General features: G+C 39.9%; 1 protein-coding gene across 1 annotated transcript in view; it reads left to right on the top strand.

The window, feature by feature from the left end:
- The first annotated feature begins 3,192 nt into the window (after window positions 1-3,192).
- The window catches only part of LOC142388139 (protocadherin-16-like), a 77,333-nt gene continuing 54,351 nt past the window's right edge, over window positions 3,193-26,174 (top strand). Inside the window, exons 1-2 of the mRNA XM_075473071.1 lie at window positions 3,193-3,524; window positions 8,786-10,603. Of these exons, the coding sequence (XP_075329186.1) occupies window positions 8,807-10,603 (1,797 nt within the window). The 5' untranslated portion in view covers window positions 3,193-3,524; window positions 8,786-8,806. The remainder of the gene's footprint in view (window positions 3,525-8,785; window positions 10,604-26,174) is intronic.

The raw sequence follows: 26,174 nt of genomic DNA on the forward strand, positions 1-26,174 counted from the left end.
CAGCTATATTAGTCTATCACAGTTCACTCACATTTATTAAATACATACTGACTTGCTTATGCAAACCTCATATTTTATGTGTTTGTACTCTACAGCTTCCTGATTTACACTTTTTATCTTTTGCATGGGAAATTAAGTCTTATGCGCAAAGAACAAAACCAACCAAACTTGAATTGTGCTGTCTGACAGTGAAATTAGGGCAGCTAGTGCAGGTAACAGGCGATTATAGCAGTGGAAGCAAAGCTGCAGGCTATTTGGGCATGCTGATTGGTGCTCGCCTATCTGTGTGTGAGCCTCCCTCCTCCGCTGTCACAGTCCTAATAAGAAGCTGCCACCACTGGAGCTCATTCCAATTGATGATAAAGCAGTTCACAGAGTCAGAGGGAGACATATCTGAGCTGACTGGTGGGAAAAGAAAAAAGGTTCAGCTGCAAAATTGTTGGACTGTGGTGGAAAGGACGTTGACCAATCACTGTTCATACAGCCTATTTTTCTTAATCAGAACAAAAACAGGACAATGCAGCTATATCTGTACTCTGATATACTATGTGAACTATGTGCCATCGCTGTATTTTTCCTAAATGATTGGAGCATAAGTCAGATTATTTTATTTTGTTTGTTTTCTGGTTTTAGAATATAAAACATAAAGTCGTTAAGCTGCATTCGTTTATCCAATTTATGTCAGACGTTTCTCAGTATGATGCCTACACAGCAGGGCTCCCTTTGTTGTACTCTTATTTATCAGCTCTAAACAAAAAGTGACAGGTGTTCAATAACTTTAATAGCATTCAGTGATTGACAAGACAGTAAAGCAGGGTTATGACTCCAGCACTATGAAAGATAAAAGTGGGGTCCCTCTTGGGAGTTGACAGATGATGCAGGCTATACTGCTTTCAAGAGTTACAAGATATGAAGAAAAGTTACAAGCATTGTCTCTTTTCTAGACTTGGATGAAAAATGCCCTCAGGAGGCAACATCTGAGGGGAGATGTTTTGTGTATCGTGGCTATAAGTTTCCTCTTATTAACGTGTTTTTATTGAGGTACAGTACTGTTCAAAAGCCTTGAGACACCCCTTGTTTTTTTATATACCGGCAGGAAAATGGGAAATAAGTGCCGGATCTTATTGAGACATGTCCAAACATAAATGGAAATACAGTATTGAAGGCAAAAACTGTGTTTGCACAATTCTAATGAGCTTGAGTGTCAATATTTGGTTTGCCCATCTTTATTCTTAAACACAGGCTAAACCTTTCCAGACAAGCTTTCTTTAGTAGTCTTTAGAAATAGTTTGCCAGGCTTCTTGGACATCCCAAAGCTCTTCTTTGGATGTTGGCTGCCTTTTGTTCCGCTCTCTGTCAGGATGATCTCACACTGCTTCAATAATGTTGAGGTCCGGGCTCTGGGGAGGATTCATCCCTCCATAAGACCTGTTACCACTGATTTTTAGTCCAGCTCTTGTGTCATTTGGCATAGCTCACCCCCCCTATTTCCATTTTTTGAGTATGGCCTCTTGACAGCCACCCTTCCATAGAAACCATTTCTGATGAGGCTTCAGTGAACAGTGGCTGGATCAACCAAGAGCCAAATGCATCTCCATGTTCTGTGTCAGGTATTTGCTGGATCACTTTCAGATACTATTTATCTGCAGCAGATAGTTTTTTAGGCCTGATGCTTCTTTCTTTTGTCCTCCACTTATCCAATTTTCCTTCAACTTTCCAAGATATTAAAAACACACTGCCTAACAACGATATATATACACTCACCGGCCACTTTGTTAAGTACACCTTGCTAGTAAAAGGTTGGACCCCCTTTTGCCTTCAGAACTGCCTTAATTCTTCGTGGTATTCTTTCAACAATCCAAAGAGATTTTGGTCCACATTGACATGATAGCATTACGCATTGCTGCAGATTTGTGGGCTACACATCTATGATGCAAATCTCCTGTTCCACCACATCCCAAAGGTGCTCTATTGGATTGAGATCTGGTGACTGTGGAGGGCATTGGAGTACAGTGAACTCATTTTAATGATCAAGAAACCAGTTTGAGATTATATGAGCTTTGTGACATGGTGCATTATCCTGCTGGAAGTAGCCATCAGAAGATGGGAACACTGTGGTCATGAAGGGATGAAAATATATCAATATATAGTCAAGCCCGAAATTATTCATACCCCTGGCAAATTTTGACTTAAAATTGCTTTTATTCAACCAGCAAGTTTTTTCTTGATAGGAAATGACACAGACATCTCCCAGAAGATAATAAGACTACAAGAGGCATCATATATATGTAAGGCATATATTACATGTATATATATATTTCTCAGCTTTTATTTACATCTGAACAAAAAGTGGCATGTCCAAAATTATACATACCCTTCTCAATAATCAATAGAAAAGCCTTTATTGGATACTACAGCGATCTCGCTTCCTATAATTGCTGACCCGCTTTTTGCATGTCTCCACTGGCATTTTTGTCCATTCATCTTTAGTGATGAGCTCCAACTCTTTCAGGTTGGAGGGTCTCCTATAAACTTGCGTAAAAAGCTAATTTTGCGTAAAAAGGTTAAATCTCTGGAAATTTACTTTCCGTTAACTCTCGTTAACCAACATTTTAACGCGATTGGCTGATTAGCTATTTTTTTTTAACAAGCAATTGAACAGGTGTACCCAATAAAGTTAAAGTGTGAGGCTATATATATATATATATATATATATATATATATATATATATATATATATATATATGATATATACATGTAGCTATAATATATATATATATATATATGTGTGTGTGTAATTTAATTTGATAAGAATATGTCTGATTATTTTCCCGTAAGCTTTAGGCTATGAGGTAACTTAGTTAAATTTCATACATGTATCATTGCTCTAACAACATTTTGGGCGGTTTTCAAGGGTTATAGCACGTTACATTTTCCACCCTTTGAACAAGAAAGGGAACAATGTGGTATGCATTGAAAAAGCCTTGCAAGTAGCTGATTTACAGTTCCCTTTTGGATAGGATGGTGGCACCAAAGTTCAGCAGTAACCTGGACTGCCTCCCTGCAGTGTGGCTTCTTGAGGTAATCACAGCAGCAGCAGCAGCAGCGGTAAAGAGGAGAGGAGCTGGAGGTTGCACCCCGTCACGTGTTGAATAAATCAGATTTTGGAGACGGACGTCCACTGCACGGCCCCCACATCGTTTGGTTTCAGTTAGCGTGCTGCTGCAGTGTGCCTGCGACCAGACAGCCAGGCAGTGGGAGCCGATAAGTTCAGAAGGTCCGCCAGAAGAGGAAAGTTTCACCGCAAGTTTGCTTTTTCACTTTGTCTTGTCGTTTGATAAGAAAGAACTTTCTTTTTCAAAGAAACAATTTGTGTGCTGCAGAGAAAATCTCCCGATTCTCTCTCAGAGTAGACAAGATTTTCCCTGAGATGGATGTAACTCTTCCTTTGTACTTCGTCTTCTTACCGGGGTACTGAGAAGGATCTCTTAAAACTGAAAAACATCGGGAAGGGACAGATGAATGTGAGTATCCATCACAACAAAAGGTATCCTCACCCCACAAGTACCCTTACCTTGCGACGAAGTTGGGTATCAATGCAGTTTTCCATAACCATTGTTCTGGCTGTAGTGGATGCTCTTAGTGGATGGATGTGTTTAGCCTAACACTTTTACTGGCAACTTTTTTATTTTGCAGATCGGTGGCCATCTGCAAGGTTCAGTGTAACTATAGACTTGAATGCAAGGCTTCTCTCTTAACCTTGAAAACCAAAACCTGGAGCAAAGTTGATATTAGGAAACGATTTAAGCAAATGTCATTTAGTCTTTAGTCTTTTTCATGCAATTAACTACCAATGATGTTCTACAACATGATATTTGTTGCGGCTATGCACTGAATATTAGCATATCATACTCCAAAGCCTTCATTTATTTTTTGTTATATTGCAGAATCCTCTTTGAAGAGCAGCCAAAACAAACAAACAAAAAAAATGAACTGCCTGTTTTGTCGCTTCCGATTAAAGCCCCCCTGAGACGGAGACATTCCTCTCGAACCGTTCAGCCTATGGAGTTATTGTTATCCTCCCAGTGCTGATAGAGCCGCTGCGCCTTTTTCTCCAATTTAACACACCAAATGGTTTCCCACATGACGGCAGACCTATTGTGGTAACACACTTGTGCTCACTGACCGTGATTAGGTGTTCCTTTCCCTCAATTAATACATTAATTAAATCTCCACTGGGTTCCATCACATCGCACCTAAGTTGTGAGCGTGATGGTTGCCATGGTGAAGATGCATCATTTAGGGATTTTTTTTTTCTTCAACTTTAGCCACAACACGACTTTAGGCTCCTCCTTTGTTTCTGTCATCAACAGCTGGAACTACCTTAGCAGACTTTTTTAAAAAAAAGAAGTTTATTTTATGGCTTACTTTTGTGTATTTGTACCTGTGTGGTGCTGGTGGTACTTTTTTATTTGGTGACAGTCCATGGTCATGAATTCTTCATTTGTTCCAACTCTGGTCTAAAACTTCATTGTGAGTGTCATTTTCAGAGTCTGGGGTTGATTAGAATTTACATGTCACAGGGAAAAACAAACAAAAACGTTTGGCAATGGAGAATAAAATCAAGATTTGGACAACAACGACTTTTGTTGCAATCCAGGAATTATGTCATAAACTCTTGATGCAGTGCCTGACATAATCATGTGCCTGTTGCTCTTTGTGCTGTCCATATGTTGTTGATGAAGCTGGCATTCCTTATTTGTAAAGAAAGAAAAAAAATAAGAAAGAAAAACACAAGATGTTTATCCCAGAACGACCACACCAAATGCTTGGATTATAACTCATCTCACTGTAGTGTCGTCATAAGCAAAATAAGTCAAGTGTGCATAAATAATGGCCTATGAGGGTGTTGTGCTGGGCTGCCATCTCAGGAGTTCATTTGATCGTTTTTGTGACCTTTGAAATTGATAATCTACACAACCGAAAGCGAGAAACTTGTAAATTCTCAACATTTTTAAATCACAACCAGTGCTGATCTTTTGGGGGATGAAACTGTTCGCACATTTGGTGAACTTTTACCATAGTTGTAGCTGTTGTTACTCCTTGCACTCCTGCTACTGTAACACGATGCACATGTGTTTTTAGTGATGCAACCACTTATGCTGCCAACGCAATGCCAGATGGTGTCATCTTCAAAGATATTAGGTGTATGGTTTTTTTTTTGACCTGGACATCACACACAAACAGCTGGACCAACCCATGCTGCTTATTCCGTGCATGGGAAAGCGATGATTTCTCTTGTCACGGATCCTCAGAACCCAGGGCTAAAGGGTTCACCAGGAAAAAGTAGCCAGTGTTCTTTTTTCAACTTAATGTTTGTTGTGACCAGGATGTGCTAATGTATATGAGGCCTGTGATGGCTTTTCCTGGTCTTTTTTTTTCATGCCCAGGGACTGAAGTTTCAAAGGCTAATGCAAGGCACAGAAACACAGCACTTAGTCTGGCAAACATTCAGAGCATTTTAGTTTGCTTTGTGCGAGGCCTGTCATCCTCATGTCCAGGCAATCTGCAGTTCTGTCTGTGGTTTCCATTATGGCTCCATCGCGCCTTAGGCAGGCTGGCATGGTCTTGAAACCACAGACGTTTTCTTTGAGTTAACTGGAATCATGACATGCTCATTTTACAAAGTCTGTCACTATAGTTGTCTCTTTTAGACTTTTGGCAGTGGAAATGATTTGGTTCTGTTAATTAAGCAGTGCAGCTGCTATATTGCTTTTGATGATCATGTTTTTGATTGATGGAGATAGATATTTAAGCAATGTTTTGTTTTATCTGTGTAGATTAGATATTGTAGTTGAATAGGGGACTACCGGTATATCATTACGACTAACTCAAATAATGTGTATGTTTGTTGCTTAAGATATTAGATTAAGATAACTATTTGTGTTTGTATATTTGGGAACTCTAATATGTATTCTCTGATTAGATTATATAGATTGGCAGTGTACCTTATGGCTCCTTGTCTATTCTTCTTTTAACTATATATTCACTCCACTTTTTAAAGAAGGATATTAATCTTTTTATAGGGGAGTTGGCATTTTTTTTGTAAGGTCTGTAATTATCTAACAACATAGGCAGTGGTTTGTTTTTGTCTGTTACAGGATTTGTGAAACCAAAGACTTTTTGGCTTGATAGTGTAAAGAATAAAGGGACAACATTGGAGAGGAGGAAGACTAACCTTGATACTTTCAGCATTCACTGAAGTCAGTGAATCTAGCAGAGTGCTCAGAATGATTTCCACTGTATTCAAACAGTGGTTTCAGTCAGCCTGTACACCCTGCAAACCTTGGATTTGGTGCGTTGTCTTGGTTTAAAGGATTCAAAAGAGATTAGGTCAGTGCTTAAGTTATTGTAACAATGTCACAAACATACGGTGTGTCAGTTTTAGGATAAATAACCTCAATGAAGCTGTAGAAGATGTGCAAATTAAATGTTTTGGTGTCTTGGTAAAGGGTGCATGGGAGTTAATCCTCCTGTGTTATATCACCATAACTAAACTCATAAACAATCATCAACCACTAGTAGGATGTACTCAGCATGCTCTATGGCAGTGATGTAAGAAAAGCACTTGAATCGAGACCAGAATGGGATTACCTTACTAAATGCAACAGCTTTTAGCCATTATCAGCTTTTCCAAACAGTGCTATTTCCCAGATCTCTGTCCCTTGAGCTCTGTTTATGAAGAGACTATCCCAAGTTTCAGATCTCAAACTCATAGTTCCTGTTTTGGTGGATGACATTGTTTGTGATATGGTTACTCTACTTGTTAGCTTTAAAGAGCCGAAATGGCTCTTGGGATTCACATTGAACCTTTTAAAAGCATATGTTCTACTTAACCTGGTATTGTACAATTAGCTCAGCCAACTGCGTCTGCTTTATTCATCAGGCGGCACTGCTCTGCAGAGGTCCTCCACTGCAGCTCAACAAGAAAGTGCGTTATTTCAGTTGTGGCATTTGGTCAAAGATTTAGGCCTTGAAAAGCTATCTTTTGTGCTTTGGAAAGGGCTTTGTTAAAATTCATCCCCAGTGTTGCCGTAAAGTAAATCAATTCTGAGACTTAAAAGTTCGAGTACTGTCAGTATTTTTAAGCCATAATGGATGTGCTTATATTTTTTGCCAAGAACATCACTCCAAAAACAACCCAGAATATGTTATGCTGAATATCTAGTGCTTCGCCATTTGTGGTCTAGTCATTTACAGTTATAATGGTCTCCCTAAAAGTAGTATGATTCCAAATTGATGTTACAAATTGGCATTTTTCTTGCTTAACTATTGAATAATCTTGCCTCAATAAATATACTAACAGAATTGATTCTTATTTCATATTTCAGAAAAAAGTAGTACTCATAGCTTCCTTAATACTCACTCTATGTTGAATTCAAACCGATTTATGACATTAAAGTTAGCATCTTCCGTGTTGTGGGTTCTGAATCACGGCAGACTGAAATTAGCCCTGGAATCTTGTGTGCATATGGCCAACTTCCAGAGGACCTCAATTACAATGCAGCAGAGCCAGAAAGGGAAAGAGGTAGACTACGTGGAGCCCTTCAATTCTGCTGTAGCCTACTACTCTGTCACTCAAGCACACTGCTTCTACCGTGGCTAAGACAGATCACCACACTACATTCAGGGACACATGGGAGGCATTTAGTGAGTGCACACACACAGACACATGCTCTCACACACATAGATGTTTTGTGAATGTTTCCATGTAGGTGCCAGTTAAGCCACTGGGGGGAGCTTAGAGGAGCTTTCTTGGGAAGCTCAGTTCTTCAAATTTTAATACAGTGCGCTGTGCTTCTACTTATATTTCCTCAAAATTAAAGCTAGATTTACTTTGCAAACATGTCAAGTATTTTTGAATGACACAAATTTAGACAGAACCACACACAGTTGGAAGCTGGTCTCTTTATTTAGTGAAAATGACACAATAATTTCATGTGTGCCAGACTTTTAGTGGTTTTGGATTATTCTGCAGATGGTGACGGTCTTGTTGAACAGTTTCCACACTGCTCCATCATGACTCTCACTCTCAGTTACAGAATGTGTGTAGTGGTGTGGGTCTCATGCCAAAACGTGCTTGCTATTTATGCAAGGCATTCTATACTTTCAAATATTAGTATTTTATGTTTGATTTTCCCTTTGATCCAACACACAAACCATTCATTTTCAAAATATTGCTAGATATGTTAGCTTAGTGAAAGTCAGATATTTTAATTGTTCTCAGAGGAGTGATTTAAAACTGCCTGCTCCATGAGAGCTAAATGTGTTGGTAATATTGAATCCAAGACCTAACCTCCTAGTCTCACGAGAGAGTGTTGCTATAGTTAATGTGTTATAGTACATGTGTATCCATGTAAAAGTGACTCTCACACCTTTTTAATTAGAGCTCGATAGCAACAGTCACAGACTCTCTGTCTGAGGTGGTATGCTGTGGCCTGGGGTTTTGATGTTTCTTTAGCAAAGGAGAGCTTTCTGGTACAAAGACGAACAAGGTGTTGACTTATTAGCTGAACTAAGACATGTTGGAAAATATTATAAGCTGGGTCTATTGTAAGTGGTGTGGTAAGGAACTGAGCCAATAAAACATAAGGGAAGGTGTTTAAGACATATATCTATTTTTCTTAAACTGAGTTACTATAAAAACATTACATAAATATTTTCTCAATTCCTGCTGTTGTAAGGTTTTGATATTACTCAGGTTTTCCTCTTTGTGTGTCTCCAGGTTTAAAACGAAGGAGCAAAAATGAAGACAGCTGCCAAGGGTTTTGGAAAGTCTAGAATGGATCCTTTGCACCGTGAGTGTTGTGGGAGCAAAAGGATACTGCTAATGTATGTGGTCTTGGAGCTCATAACAGTCCATTCACCTCTGGTCTTTGCGACCCTTGAGCTACAGCTGGATGAGGAGCAACCAGCTGGCACTATTGTAGGTGACATCAGTGCTGGGCTTCCTCCTGGAGTCACAGCCTCCCTATACTTCATTTCAGACCACGAGGGTACAGGAGTGGGCAGTGATTTGGACATAGATGAAAGTACAGGCATAATTAAAACCGCCAAAATTTTGGACAGAGAGTTGAGGGATAGATATAACTTCATTGCTGTCACCATGACAGGCGTGACAGTTGAAGTGACCATCAACGTGAATGATATAAATGACCATGCCCCGAAGTTCCCCAGAAAGAGGGCCACATTTAAAATCCCTGAGCAGACAGCAATCGGCACTAGGTTTCCTCTAGAGCCAGCTGTTGATAATGATAAAGGCCATCTTACAACACAGGGTTACCTTATCAAGGATGGAAATGTTGGCCAGGCATTCACCTTGGAGACTAGACGGGGAAGTAATGAGGTTCTCTTTCTGGACTTGGTGGTCAATACCATTCTAGATCGAGAGAAAAGATCCATCTATACCTTATCTTTGGAGGCATTTGATGGTGGTTCCCCTAAAAGAACTGATCAGATGACATTAGATATTATTGTGCAAGACATTAATGACAACGCTCCTGTTTTTAACCAGAGCCGCTACCATGCTATAATATCTGAGAACCTCCAACCAGGAAGCAACATCCTGCAGGTGTTTGCCACAGATGCTGATGAGGGAGACAATGGGATGGTGCTATATGAAATCAATAGGAGACAAAGTGACCCAAACCAATACTTTGTCATAGACACTCGCTCTGGAATCATCACTTTGAACAAGCCACTGGACTTTGAGATGAGGAGAGTCCACGAGCTGGTGGTCCAAGCGCAAGACAATGCAACCCAGCCAGAAGTGACCAATGCCTTTGTCACCATCCATGTCAGAGATTATAATGACAACCAGCCAACGATGACGATCATCTTTCTGAGTGAGGATGGATCTCCCAGGATCTCAGAAGGGGCACAGCCAGGTCAGTATGTAGCCCGGATCTCAGTCACTGACCCAGACTACGGAGAGTATGCCAACGTGAATGTGTCACTAGAAGGAGGGGATGGAAAGTTTGCCTTGACCACTAAAGATAGCATCATCTACCTCGTTTGTGTGGATCAGATTCTGGACCGGGAGGAGAGAGATTCCTACGAGCTGAGGGTAATGGCGACAGACTCAGGCACGCCTCCCCTCAGGGCTGAGTCCTCCTTTATAATCCAAGTGACTGACATCAATGACAACCCCCCTCTATTTGATCAGCCTGTTTACAGACAGGTCATCCCTGAAGTGGTTTTTCCAGGTAGCTTTGTGTTGCAAGTAACTGCTCGAGATAAAGACCATGGGCCCAATGGAGACATTAGCTACAGCATCCTACAAGACCAAAGTTCTTACTACAGCTGGTTCAGTATAGATTCCATTACTGGCATCATCACCACCTTATCCCAGCTGGATTATGAAAAGAACCCTGGTCCCGCTATAACTGTCGTGGCTACAGATGGAGGGAAACCACCCCTTTCTTCCACCGCAGTGGTAAACATTATACTCCAGGATATTAATGACAATGAGCCTGTTTTTGCAAGAAACTTCTACAATGTGTCCATTAAGGAGAACACAGCTCCAGGGACCTGCATTCTGGAGGTAGGTCATTTTGTTGGAGTTTTATCTAATCAAAAGTTTTTGGATTGATTGACTGATTTAGGCAACACTTCAGCACTAAAATGCTTTGCTCATATAGGATTCTGCAATCTCTGAGGCTGTTTTGAAGAGAATAATAAATATAAATAATTGATTGCATGTTAGATTTCTTTTTCCTAGATTGTTTAAGTCATTTTGTTCCTCTGAGAGAAATGATTATTTAATGGAGAAGCTGTTATTGCATGGTGGTAGTGAGGATTTACCTAATATTTTAGGTCACGAGGATCTCTGCTTTGGCTGTCCTCTTCTTCACCTCTCGAAATGTTTCCAGGGTAACACATGCAGTCTAAAGTGCTTCATCAGCCCAGGCACAAAAGGGTTTTTTGACAGGTTCACAGGCAGAGAAAAATTCAGGGCTTTATCTTAAGAAATATATGTCACTCCACTCTTAAAAGGCACCTTAAGTAAGATTGTTGAGAGCGAGAAATGTGATCACAGGTGACAAGAGGAATTAAAGTTCAGCCAAGTACAGTTACAGCACTCTACTGCAGTCTTGTTTCTTTGATTTTCTCAAGTTGTCTTTGACTCATCAAAACAACTTCTGACATCTCATCAAAAAGCAAGTAATTACAGAGGGGAAAGAAGCTCATCAGGTGTTAAAGTCATTTGAATAATTCCCATCAGCATGGTTGTGTTTCTTTTTAAAAGTGAAGAGGTCCATATAAAATCTATTTTACCACTGTCTTCAGAGGAATTGAATGGATCAAGGAGTTGGATACCCTGTTCAGTCCACGTAGAGGGCCGAACAGATGATATCTTGGCCCAGGGTAGGCTGTTGGCAAGTGTAGGGTGAATGAGAATGCAGGCCTCACTGCAACACCTGGCTTGAAGGTACAAATACGAGCTGGGACGGGTGTACGAGGTCCACAAGAACACAAGACTACAAGAATGATGTGAAATCTGAGAGTGTTCTGAAACTGATTATGACAGTTGGAAAGTGAGCCAAATAATTATTAAGATATGTATGTTTTGGAGAGCTGTGATACTCTGTGATAACTGTGTCCAAGACACAGAGTTCTTAGAATATGACAGTTTTAATCAGTGGCATGTTTGGGTTCCACTATGAAGTAGCTGTTAAAAGCCACTGCTCTCTGGCTTCCCTTCGGCCTGGCTGGATGCTGCAGACGTGTGTTTGGCGGACCATGTGAGAACAGACTGCTCTTACTCAGGGTGCCAGCTCCACATCCAAACATCACAGCAAGACATCTGATGTCTGTCTTTTTTCTCTGAAGATAAAATTCACTGTGTCCCCATTTCAAGACACGGCGCTGTCCAAAAAACATTACAATATGGGTATTGTGTTTATTAATACAGAAGTTTGAAGTTTCACCATTTGTTTTGCTCTGTGGGTCACCCGCACAGCAGTTCATGATTATTCTAATGAAGCCTGGCTCCACAGTTCTGCGCCTGTGATATTTTGTCACTTACTGCTTGACATCAGTTGGTTTTGAGATGACTTTATAATTAGATGTGTGGGGGCCTGGTGGAAAACTAAAAATAAGGACTTAAGCCAATTAACAGCAATCAATCTCGTAATTCAATATGTAAGATGTGCTTCAAAGAAAATAGGTCATCCTTGAGAGGGGAAATCAAATACGACACGAAAAACATTTCATAAACAATAGGCTTCATATTGAAGTGTTTTTCTTGAGGCATTATTAATTTGATTCTACATTATTAGTTATCAAACTGGGTTTGTTAAGTTTTCTTGAACCATGAACCAAACTGCTGTAGCGATTTTGTTAATGTTTGGCTACAGCAATTTGTGCACAATTCTTTTTTTTTGGCAAATTCTGTTTTCATGCCTACTATACTGTATATATCACTTTAACACAAAAATGCAAAAAAAATACATACATTGTATGTTAGGCTAGTGTACGTTTAACCATGATCTGTAAATGTGAAAGCCCTCTCAGAATTACAATAGGAAAGTAAGAAGATGAAAAGAGTTTTTCCTTCACGGTCATTTCATGAGGTTTGTTAAGCATAGGGGCTTTTAAATCCTGAAATGGGAGGGGGAAAAAACTAATACAAGATGTCGTGAGGGATAATGAGGCACATGAGCCAGCTTTGATATATCCAAATGGAGTAAAGTAAAGCATGGTTGTCTTGGCTTTGAGAGTTAGCCATTTATTCTACTAGTTGTTATTTTACTTATGAAGTAATGAAGTTTTTTAGTTGCTTATGTCAGAATCACGCACTTGGGAATAATTTACACATCTCGTTGTGGTTTTGGGTTAATATGTAGGGTCTCTGCTAAGAATTGTTCCTCTGTCTACTTTGGGGGTTGTTCTGGCTCCAGTAGAAAGGCGAGAGGGGGTCTCTTGGCAGCTGTGGGGGAAATGAAGCCTGACAAGCACTTGCAGGAGTGGCGGAGGTGACATGAGCAGGGGGCTTCCTTTTCTGTCCGTTGGCCTAGAGCTCTCCAAAATTTTATCTGATCTCACTTCATTTTTCATTAGCGAGGTGTGAGGATAGGCCAGATTTTGTTTTTAAACCCACCCCCATGATGTGCATTATAGAATGGACTGCTTGTCATTGCTGCAGCTCCCAACATAAGGCAATCACTGATTGCTGCAGTTAAAGGTTTTTCCTTGTTTAAGCTGGAACTCAACTGCTGCCTAAAGTTCCTCTTTTGATGTCTCGACTTTTCTCAAAACGTTACTTTACCTCAAAAGTGGGATTGTCATTATTTTGTCAGATTGTTGTATTTTGACTATGATTTCTGGTGTGCAGCAAAGCTATGATCCTACTAGTTTTTAGTCGAGATGAGCACAGACGCAAAGTCTCTTTCTGTGCTCACAAAGCAACACCCGAACATATTCATTATTTCACTCTGAATTCTTTAAGGCAGACTAGTTGAAAGAGGTACCTCAGTGAAGTGGCACTCTGAATCCCTTCCTCACTCCTGCCAACATAAAAGCAGTCAGTCTGTTGAGTAAAAAGACTACTCATAATTGCCCTGGAGAGAAAGTACAAGTGATTGAAAGAATGTGTTCCTTTCACACCAGTAGTTTTTGCAGCCTTTTTGTTCTATAGTGACCACCCACTGGTAACCACCAGGCAGGTGCTTATACCGATTCCAGTACTTTAAAACCATGTTTTAAGTACTGGAACCTCTTAAAAAAAAAGAGGCTTATTCTAATTTAATATTATTCACAGTGCTTGGTGCAGTGGTCGAGATTTAGGTATGCACTGTTTAATTGCAAAAGTAACCTTTCTCCAGGCTTCCTCCATGGTCTTTAAAAATTCTGCACCGCTGAATTACTCTTTCATTTTTAACAGTCTCTTCCTTTTTACCTTTATGTGTGCCCCCCTCAGAGTGTATCTTTTATACAATACAACTGAAGTAGAATTGTATAACTTCTATGATAAAAAAGAAAGAAAAGGAATTAAGTTGCTAAATGAATATGGCCTTTGGGATTTGAAACAAAACTTTGTTTTTATTTTTTGGTTCTGTTGTTTATTAAAACAAATCATCTTTTATGTATTTTAGTTTTAGAGCACAACTCCACAAAGAGCTTTTCTTTTCTAACTCCTAAGTGACAATTCCTTTTCTCCCCTGGGCTGTTCACGACAGTCCATAAAAAAGGCTCATTATAACTTTCACTCTAACTAAAGTTCCGCAAAACATCCATGTGAAATGCAATCATTTGGCGAATAAAAGGGAAACCTGACTGTTCTATCTCAAATAAAGCTTTTCCAAAAAAAGACTCCAGCTTTTTGAAAATGAGAGGAGACTAATTATGGAGATCAGGGAAATTGCTAATTTTAGTCAGGTATTTTGGTTCACAAACCATGTAATCAATTCTCACCAGATATTTTTCTGTGGATCGTGTATGTCAAAAGAAATGTTCACGTGTCTGTTTTAATACCAGACAGCTCTGTCTCACTGTGAGACTGGTTTAGCTTGAGGCAAGCTGACTCTGCATTTGGTCTTTCTGCTGTTTTTTTTTTGTACTCCTCCCAACAACCAAGCTTCACTGTGGCTCTGCGGTATAACACTATTTTCAGGGAATGGTAAAATTGCAGGAAACTGGATGTGCTACTTAACGTGTTCGTGAATGTAATACTTCCTTGAACACTTACTTCTGAGCATAGCAGGGGCAATGAAGTGAACATAAACACTGATGTACATCTGGATAGAATGTGGGTGTTCCGGTCACTATGCTTGAGACAGATGAGCGCATTTTATTGTGCTCAGACATCCATTAGCAAAAATACTGATTTTTTTCTACTGCGCCAACAACACAGGGAGAGGAGAAGGCTGTGGTGAAAATTTTAATGTCAAATGGTTGAATATAGAAGCTGGGAGGAAATACCGTTCATTTTTGTGAAACCAAAGATGTGATTGTTTTACCACCAAACTGTTAAACTAAATGATAGAAATGCTGCATTTTTATACTAAAATTGGAATTACAAGAATTATAAGGGTGTATCTCTTCTTCTTCATAATTGATTACACTTCTCATACTATTATAGTTAAACATTTTAACCATTCAAAAACTGAGTAAAATATGCCTCCTATAATCTACTTGTTCCACGTGTTCTTCTTAATATTTTGAAAGTTATTGCTGTGTCATGCAGGTCTAACCACCAGCCAGGGATTTTGTGCAAAACATGTTGTCGAAACGTGTTTATTGTTGTACTCATCAGTGGTCGAGCAAACAGTTCAGCGCTGAGATGCAGGGCTGCCTGTAAAGCAAAAGTTGTAAAGGATAAAAGTCAGCTGGAGGGGTTTCCTGCCCACATCTGGCAAGGAAGGTGGATGGGTTTATGTGTATCTCTCAAGGGGCACAAAATTTCATCAGTACAGTCTGTCGCCCAGGCTGTCTGCTGCAGGTGAGGTAGGCCTCCTCGTACGCTGTCCAAGTTTCTGTAAAAACAGTGTGAATGTAGTGAAAGGCCAGAAAAAGAAAGAAAACACCGGCAGGAGTGACAAAGCTTCCACTCAACAGCTGTATCCAGCTGTTGATCCCTTATTTAACATGTATCCTCTGACACTGAAGTGTCCTGTCTCGTAGTCTGTTTGTCTTTCTTTGCTCTCTCAGCTTGACCAGACTTCATATCTCTTCTCGCTTCCTTTTCCCACATTGCTTCGTCCCCTCTGTGATCTTGTTACACCTCTTTACTTCCGCTGTACTTTCCCTGTAGTGTGGTGACATGTGGATCGGGGCAGGTGATAGCAGCGCATCTGCTCGCCTGGGGATGCTCAGTCCTCCCTTAAGTGACCTAAGCAGACTGCCTTGTGGATTTCTCTAATCAGGCCCAGGCTTATCTAGCTAAACGATGCATGAAAGAGGGGGTGTACATTGCTAGCAAAGTGAAGTCAGACTGCAGGTGCATTTGTCTTCACAGTCGAATTGTCACAGCGTTGTATTCAAGCACAAGTGGAGCTTCTTTGTTTGACCTTTGTAAATAGGCAATAGTTCGCTTTGCTTTCTCCGTTGAGACAAATTAATGGGCAGGGGGCTAGACCTTGAAACTGGCTGTGGTGACGGCTGCCAGGCCGTCTGTTCGCACCTCCCTGGTACCCCTGCACATGTGCAAGGCTGTTGGCACTAGTAAACAAGTTGGGCATCAGGAAGCATCATCTGCTCATGATATTCTCTCTGTTCCAAAGCAAATCTGTGCTAAATCATCCATCCAGGCCCCTGCTGTCCACCAAAAACCACCAGACTGGAAAGCAGATGCTGACTGACAGCTTGCCAGGTAACAAAAATCAGTAACCAGGAAACTAGATCCCAAACAAAAAGCAGCAAATCACTTTGAGTGTGATGATGATGGACACATACTGTAATGGTACATAGTTGATGCCAGCATGCTAAATTTTACATTCATGACCAAAGTGCCTCTTCCCAAGATCATGCATATATTTACGCAGCCTGAAAATATCTTAACCACTGAGCAAATGTCTTTATATTCAGAACTTGACTGTTAAAAAGAATGCATGGCTGTTGACTTCCAGCAACCTCAGCCCTCATTTCTGCTGCACTGACTGCCAGTTGAAATAACGATTGAGAACAAACTCATTGAGGGGGTGTTGCACTGAATTACAGGGTATGTGTCTTCTTTCAAACAGAGCAGTTCTGGTTTAAAACAACACTAAATAGGTTGTGAAGATAGCTGAAAATTTGAATTAGTCAATACTACATTTCCCCAAGTGAAAAAGAGAAGGTAAAAAGTACCAATTCATGAGGCAGTAGGATAGGAAAAAAATACATTCTAGCTATCTGTGGTCAAGAAAATATGGGACCAAATATTTTATTAGTGCAGATGTTTAACACTAATGACATTGTGAAAGCTCTCAGTTCCAAGGTGGACTAAAACAGTGATTATAGGTGTATATTGAATCACAGTTCCTGTTTTTTCAGTTCTTCCTAAACTGCCCATGTACTGTAAACCCCCCCTACTTTGATTATTTTTCTCAGAAAATTTAGTTTTTGGATTTAAATCCTTGTTTGGCACTTTTGACTACATTTCATTGAGCCACAGTTATTGTAAAGAGGCACCTCTTAAAAGCATTTGATGTTTTTAAAACATCTTTTAAAATGAAAACACTTCATGAAATAGCTGTGATGGACTGGCGGCCTGTCCAGGGTGTACCCTGCCTCTCGCCCATTGAATGCTGGATGGATGGATGGATGGATGGATGCATGAAATAGCCCGCTGAATAGAAGGGATGCTGAAAACGTATCAAAAGCAAACATTTTCTCATCCTTGCACCTGGCCCAGTTCCACCATGCAAGTAGTTGTTCCAAGCCTTGTGAAACAGAGCACGAGGTAGAGAATTATATTCCTCACAGAGAAAGAGGTCTGTGGGAAGAGACACTCCACTTTTACATTGTGGTCTACCAACGTTGTCTGTCTTGGCTCCAGACATAAAGGGATACAGTTCTACTTTAACCAGACGCTCAACCTGTGTGCAGTGATGCTCTATGGTGGTCCACCCTCACACCACTGTTGGCATATGTTGAAATCTTCACCTCATCTGGAAGAAATAGTGTTTTAAGAGAGGATCTGTGCTGTGCCTTTTTTCTTCTACGGTAATACAACAAACCTGTAGATTTGTTGTGATAAGAAGTGATTTCCTCTTGGTGCAAGGAGGTGATTTAAAGACTTAGCAGAACTAATTACACAGGGTTTTGTTCCTCATCAATAAAGCTAATTTGCTCCGGTGCTGCAGAATTTATGTTGGGAGTAGTGAGCTGCTTCTTTTAGCCATTGAGTTGAAAGGCCAAATCTTTGTTTAGATTGTTGTGTATGGACTGGGGCTTTGGGAGGTCTGGAGGGAGAATGTGGAGCGGTGGGACAGTAATTAAGCAGAGCTGGTATGTAGGACTCAGATTTGTTATGTTGTATCACAGCAGGCGAACAAAAAGCCAGGGACGAGAATGTATGTGCTTGTCATGATGTTAAGGTTTTGGGTGGGAGAAATTCTCTAATCAGTGCACTTCATTCCTCCCAGGCAGCATTGCCAATGTTTTATGTGGCATTCAAACAGACTCAGGAGCAGGGTATTGATGAGGCGTACTAAATTATGAACATCATTGCTCTGCACCACCTTTCCGCTACGGCATAGGTTGAAGGCTAAATACACAGCCAGTCATCTCCAGCAGAAGCTGCGGTCACCCTGACTGTGATGCAGCACCTCAAAATGAGACCTGACATTTTTGTGTTTAACTGTAATTGGCTTAAGCACACTAGCAGAGGCTTTCTTCCAGGCTTTCAAGCAAATCTGATCACCCTCAGATGGTGCATGACAAGAGAGTTAAGAAGTGCTCAGAAAAAATGTGTATCGTCTGTAGCGCCTCAATATTCAAATCAATGTAGACATGAATCAGGTAGCCAGCACAATGGGGAAACAAGTTGTTGATGATTTCAGTCAGTACATCATTGCCGTGGCTGAGGGCATCCAGACATTTGGTTTGAGAAGCTGTCTCCTCTTAAACCTACATTATACATGATGTGTTTCATCAGATCCTGTTTCAACTACAAAAGCCTCAAATCCCAGTATGAGATTTCTGTTATGTTACACAGAATATTGTTTTGTCTCCTCTTTGAACTTTGTGTATATGTATCCTTCTGCTCTTCCTTGGTGTTTTTATCACCTGTTCTATCAGCTCCACTCTGATAGCAACACTGCACCTTATTTTTGGCTTGAGCACAACATTTTATTTCATGTAGAGAGCATTGATACTCAAATGTAATCTCGCTAAATAAGACTGTTGGAGACGTGAAATATCTTGTTTTGCAAACCTGCACTGATCTTTGGTTTAATTTAATTAAATTCAGTTTTATTTATATAACCGCCAAATTACAACAAATGTCATATCAAGGCACTTCAAAGACACAATCCAATCCAATTCAAGCCAATCCAATTCATTGTAATACAATCATATTCTGAATTAGTCCAATTCATACATACAAAGCCAATTTTAAAAAAGTAGCCCAGCTAAGGAAACCAATAGATTGCACCAAAACTTCGATCCAATTCTCCTTCCTGAGTGTGTGAGGCGACATTGGAAAGAAAAAACTCCATTTTGATAGGAAGAAACCTCAATCTTAGCCAGAACCAGGAACGGCAGCCATCTGCCTGTTATATTTACATAGAAACAAAACAAAACGGAGTGAGGAAAGTTTTATCATGGGAGGCCCCCCAGAAATCTAGACCTATAGCAGCATAACTATGGGATGTTTCAGGGTCACCTGAGCCATCCCTAACTATAAACTTTGTCAAAAAGGAAAGTTTTAAGCCTAATCTTAAAGGTAGAGAGGGTGTCTGCTTCCTGAAGCCAAACTGGCAGCTGGTTCCACAGAGAGGGGCCTGATAACTGAAGGCTCTGCCTCCCATTCTGCTTTCAGAGACTCTGGGAACCACAAGTAAACCTGCAGTCTGAGAGCAAAGTGCTCCGTTTGGAAAATATTGCACTACGAAATCTTTAAGGTATGATGGAGCTTGGTCATTAATAGCTTTATATGTGAGGAGAAGATTTTTAGATTCTATTCTGAATTCAACAGGGAGCCAATGAAGAGAAGCTAAAACTGGAGAAAAATGATCTCTTCTGTTAGTTCTCATCAGAACTTTGTGACACAGCCCAATAATAAAAGAGGAAGTAGTCCAGTCTTGAAGTAACAAATGCATGGACCAGTTTTTCTGCACTCTGAGACAGGATGTCCCTAATTTTGGCAATATTACGAAGGTAAAATAAGGCAGTCGTGGACACCTGTTTTATATGTGTCAAAGGATAGATTCTCTTAAAAAAAAAAAACAAAGTTACTCACTGTAGTACTAGAAGCCAAGTAAATACCATCTAGAGTAAGTATAGAACTAGACAGTTTCTCCCTGAAGTCTCGGGTCCAAAGGCAACAACTTTGGTTATGTTTGAATTTAGAAGCAGACAGTTCTGAGTCATCCAGGGCTTTATGTCTTTAAGACATGCTTGTAGTCTGACCAACCTTTTGGTATAATCTGGTTTCATAGATAGGTACAGCTGAGTATCATCAGCAAAGGGGTGGAATATTACCTATAATACCTACCTAATAATGGTAGGAATGATTCCATAAATCTTCTCTCTCAAAGAAAAAAAATGTATTGGTGAACAAGCTCATGAAATCATCATTACTGAGAGTTAAAGGAAAACATGGCATTGATGCCGGTAAGGCAAGCGATGAAATAACTCTGGACTGAGTTGTTCATTACAGTCTCTTGTTTCATTTGTGGCTTTCCAGTACAACCCCAGTGTTTTCCTACTGGTTACCAAGCAAGTTTTCTCAAGTGCGCTTCGTTAAAAAGAGAATTGGAGTGTATAGTTTAAATTACATTTTCATTGGCATTTTCACGGTCCAACAGGAAAGCAGCTATCAAACTCTCAGTTACGAGATTGTTGCTCTAAGGTTGTGATAATTGTAGTCTCCTGACATCAGTCAGCAATGCATGGAACAATTATAACAAAAGCTTTCATTTAAACACTCTTTTCAACCCATTAGGAGCCATTCAATATGTTTGAATATCACATCAGAAAGGTTTAAAGTCTGCTGTAATGGCCATTAGATGTATGATCTCCAAAGTAAACAGAATCTTTCATCAGACATTTCAGAGCCTCATACTTATTGTACTGCAGATTATGTATTACCCTCGTACAGAAATCTGCCTTTCATGGTCATTTAAATCATAAAAAGAGCAAAAAAAAGGTAAAGCCACAGTATGTGCAGGAATTTTAACATTGTTGTCAGTGCATAGCTAAACTTCAGTACTGTTAGCTGTGAGTGTTCACTCATCAATGTGCCTAAAGTGTCTAGCCTAAAATATCTGTAACTATATCCTTATACGAGCACCAAACTCATCAATCAGCTGTACTATTAAGCATTTTCGAGTGTTTCCGGATGAGTTCTAAAAGTTTAATGCTTTGAGAGAGACATTTTTGTGAGCAATTGTTTACTAAGTATCATGACTGTGGACAGGAAAAATGGGAAGATAACTAGTCTTCTCTGGCTTTAAATCTAAGCCAGTTTCAATCATCGCTCTTCCTCTGTCATTGTTCCACTGCGATTCTCTTCACTGTTACACCAACTTTCTTTTTATTTATGAGCCTTCCCCCTCCCTTCCTCCCTTCCAATTTCTTATTACATATTTTTTTTACCTCGAACACAGTGTTTCTTCAGTCTAATTAAATTGACTTTTGCATCCTATTTTGAATGAACTGCAGGGAAATCTGCTAATGTAATGCTCCTACCTAGGCAAGAGGCTGTGTTTTGCAAAAGTACAGATAGTAAAGCTGTTAGCTTTGTTGTACTCAGCTTACGTATTTATGAAAGAGTAGCTTTATTTGGGAAACTCCTCTGAGCTCCCCTTCCCCTATTGCAGCTCTGTAAATGACTTGTAAACAGGCTGTTTAAGTGTGAAGTCACCCTGTGCCCTGCTTCCGCTCTTTATTCATCACACTGACACCCATACACATGGAAGTATGGTGAATGTTTTCGCTGAAGAGCTGGGGGAAGGGCTCCACTGCTGCTTTGGGACTGGGCCAAGCTCTGACACACTCTGCTTTTTTTGTTGTAGGAGCGAAGTCTCTTAAGAAAAAGACACTTTTTAAGTCAGACCAGTTTAAAATGAAGTTTGTTATTAATTGCTGATGATTTAAAGTTTCCGACTCACATACTATTTTGATAAAGACATTTCAAAGCTGCCCATTTAAGTTTAGCCCTTTTGAAATTTACCCTTGGATCCACCACTATCTGTTATGCATCAAGTTTGAGTTCTGACAATCTTTAATTGGGCAACATCGTAAAAAAGAAAGAAGTCGTGAAGATGCTGGCGTTTAAAAAAATAGCACAAATGCAAAGGCAAGTGGAAATGATTGAAAAATGAGTAGAACACGGAAGGAAGAAGAGTGAGAAAGAACGCAGATGCTGAGAGGGAAAAAGAGGCCATTTACCTCATGCAGTGTGAGTGCAAAAGTGGCGTGTATATAAAGCGCTAGTGGTGCTTTGTTACCATGGCAATATTGGGAAACAAGGGAGTGCAGAGAGTAGCCTAAACAAGAACCTCATCGATTCCATGGGCAAATCATCATGCCAAAGTGAGGGGTTCTCTGTTGTAATTGCAGTGGAGTATTTATGTGCTTGGTTCGTCCCCAAATGAATTGAGGAGAGGTGAACTTATGAAACCTGGAAAGTTCCGATTGCGCAAACACAGTTCTTTAACTTTCAATTATTTTTCAAAGGTAGTGGCCTCTTTAGAGTTCAGCTGTCCTTTTTTTCTAGAGTTCATCCGTGTTTCTTTTTTTGACGTTCTTGCTGTCTCAGCTATCACATGACATTATCAACACATCCTAGAGGTCCAGACAACATGTAGCTGAGTCTGCGATGTTTGTTTGGGGATAGAAACATCATGATCCCTTGGCTGGAGAGATTACATTTATCCTGGTGTATAAACACAAAGTATAAACTGAGCTATCAGATGATTGTATATTGTATATCAACTGAGGTTTTCATTTTGAGGGGATATCATGAGAGTGGCAGAGAACTGAATATGTTTATTCAGCATGTTACCCCTATAAGACCCTCACTCTCACATGTTGTCGGTTACAAAAAACCCCAGCTTGGCTAGGACATCTTTGTCCCTGCTTTTCGTCTCACTCCAGAGCCTTTCATTTACCCTGTTCTTCCCAGCTCTCCTGGGTTCTGATAATAGATGGAGGTGGCCTTAATGAAGTGCCAGCTTGATTAGATTCAATTTGCCCTGTTTTTCCTCTTGGAAGGGAAGAGCTATCAGTTTCAAAAACACTTCCCATCAGAGACAGACTTATCCCACACCTACCGCGCGCTCTCATGTTGCCAGAAGCTGCCTGACTGTTGCTATCGTTTAGCCTTTATCTTGTACAGTTTAGCCATGTGACGAAACAAACACAAATGTTCTATCTCAGATTGGACAAAGCCTACATGGGCAACAGTGTTATCAAGGGGAGCTGCCAAAACAGGAAGTTTTTGCCAGAAATCGAAATTTCAGTGAAAATTCTTTAAACTTTAATCTATTCAGTCTTGCTTTTAGTGTTGGCAGTTTGACTCCTCCTGACAGGAACTCTCTCCATGGCAGGAAATTGAAACTTTGCAGGCAAATGTTTTTTTTCCATCCAGTAGCTGAAGCACCTAAGCTTTTGAACTGAAATTGCAATTAAATGTTTTCTGTGATGCTTTTTCACATTGGAAATTACAAACAAAAGTTGTGTTTTTACGGGAATGAGAGAGACAAATTGCAACGCTGACAAATTGTGTCAGTGTGTTCTGTTCCTGGTTTGTGAAGGTGGAACAAAGCTGCAGGATTTGGCCAGGGCCTGTGCAGTAGGAGAAGGGTGCATCAAGATGAGGCCAAAGCACACAAGCTGAAAAGACTTTTGGCTTGGATATACAGGAGAAAAAAAAAGCTTCAGTCACAGCAGATCTATTCAGAAGTACCATAGAGAGCTTAAAGCAATCTGCGACTTAAATGACCTAATTTTTGTGTGTGTGCGTGTGATTGAGTTAGGGTAATGAAATTGGCCTAATAATGATATTATACGGTAGGACAAATACTTAAAAATTGGATTTGACTGAGGAAAATGTATTATATAGTTACTCCACATTTTAACAATGCAAAGACAGAGCCACAGTCTAAAATTCTTTGTGACATCTGGAGATGCCGTTGAGATGTATTTATAATTAATCACCCTGAGGCTAAAAAGGAAAATCAGTGAAGAAAGTAATGCCTCTATAGAAGTTAAAAAAAGGGTAACACTTACATTTTAAACATTTAACCCAGTAGAATCAATGGAAAATCAGTAAATGTTATCATTAGCTCTTATATCTTGAACCAGATTTTGATGATGATCTCTTTTAGGTCAGAGGACATGATTATTGAAATACGTAAATGAGAAAATAAGTATTTGGAACATATTCCCAGGGGACATTTTAACTATCTTTATAACTAGTTTCTGATTTTGAGATCTAAACCATTATCACCGCTTAGTTGTTTATTATTCTCCTGAGAGTTGCCTTGAGCTTGGTTGGCATGACCACATCAAAGTGGAAGTGGTTAGGTATTTTCCTTGAAGTGAATTAATCTGTCAAGGACAACTAATTAACAATATTGTGCCACTGAAATTTTACTTGGGTAGACATTCTACAAATATGTTTTCCTATATTAGAATACATTTTCCTTTTTGATGCATCCCTTCTGTACTGTACTATAATTTATATTGTATGAGTTAGAAATCGACTTCTTTTAATTGTGGAATCCACTACAGAAAACATATTAGGCAAAGAGTGATTTTTAAAAGCCAAATGAAAAATACAGTTTAAATTCCATACTGATGATAATGGAAAAACAATTGATTTGGGCCAAATGAAACAAAATGTCAACTTGTTAGGAGTTTTGTAAATATTACTGTGAACTCAAGTAAATATTTCATGCCAATACAATAGTCTCATATTTTGTGAGGGGAAGTTTTTCTTTCATGAGCTCTAAAGCGTAAACAACTAACTTTTATGACACCTTGTTTACTGGTGCAGTTCTTAGTTGTTTGCCTTCGTTGACGTTCATTACTGGTGTAATAATCATTGATGCAATCCCAGGGGTAATTGTTCTTCTGCTAACGGAGGTGAGTGAGGGATTTGGTGTTATCTTCCAGAGGCTTGGGTGGTATAGTGAAAGGGATTAATGCTGTGACGTCGGAGTGCTCTGACTGGAAAGAGCATCTTGATACACTCACATAACTGTGTTCACACTGGACTGTATGCTAGTTTCCAATCTCTGCTTAAGCCTGGGAACCTCAGATGTGGGTATTGAAGGAAACCAGTGGAAAGGAACACCGTGGCAGTGGAGGGATCTGTGTATGACAGAGAGGAAACTGCTCGCTCATACAGCACCAAACTAATTCTCAGCTTTTGAATCTTTTCCGAGCTCACCAAAGAAGACTTTACTATGTAACATTTTACCTTTATTTGCTGTTGTTTTCTAGCTCCTTCGTTATACAAAAACAAGGAAAAGGGAGGAAACCGTTTTTCTAAAGCTCAGTGTCAAACTAGATTGATGGATCAACCATTTCCCCAGATTCATGCTATTCTGTAAATAAAATTATTCAAATTAATTCAATTCAGCCAAGACAACTGACAGCGTACTTTGTGTAAAGCCTTTGTTTTAGGCACAGAGCTCATTTAGCTTTGATTGTTGGGCAAGTGGTGGGTGATGCTGAGAGGAAAACACTTTCATTCCTAATACACCAAAATCATTTTTTTAAATGCTCTGTTGCCTGAAGTAGCGCAGTAATAATGATAGCTTAACTTTTTGTGGTATTTGGGGCTTTGCTAACAAGTCATTTCCTCCCTGACACTACTTACAAAACTTACTGTAGTTACCACATGCTCCAATTTAGAGGTCCTAATTAGGGGATTATGTTCAAGAACATCAGTATCCCTTTTGCTGTTTCTTTTAACCCCAAGTGCTAAAGTGAAGTGAGGGTCTCCTGAGAAGACTGGTCTAGACGCTTTTCACTGCGAGCTTGTTGTTGCCAGGCTGTTAAAAATGCCAGAGGAGTTGCCACAATGTGCTTGTATAGAATGGCTTATGGCACAAACACGGCACTGTGTAAGTCTGCAGGGACTGTTGATGCGGGACAGCTGCTTTATGATGGTAAACTTCTTTCCTAAAAGTTGGGGACCCCCTGCTAACTCGTTGGCATAACCGCATTGCATGTGAATCGACTCAACATGTTGGATTAGCTGGTAAGATGCAGAGATCCTCTCCATCAGAAGCACAATCATGACATTAAGGGCATTATGATCCCAACAAAGACTTTTCAGTCTTTTCCAGGGCTTGCTTTTCCTGCATGTTAATTATGCATTTCACTACAAATCTATGCAAGAGGTCATATGTTGAATCAAAGTTGAATGGAAACACAAGAAACTGGAGAGCTTTTTGGTTTAGATTGCCTCTGTCTGTGCAACTTTATATACACTGCAGTGATACTGCCAAACC

Source organism: Odontesthes bonariensis, chromosome 9 (genome assembly GCF_027942865.1).
Source record: "Odontesthes bonariensis isolate fOdoBon6 chromosome 9, fOdoBon6.hap1, whole genome shotgun sequence".
NCBI lineage: Eukaryota > Metazoa > Chordata > Actinopteri > Atheriniformes > Atherinopsidae > Odontesthes > Odontesthes bonariensis.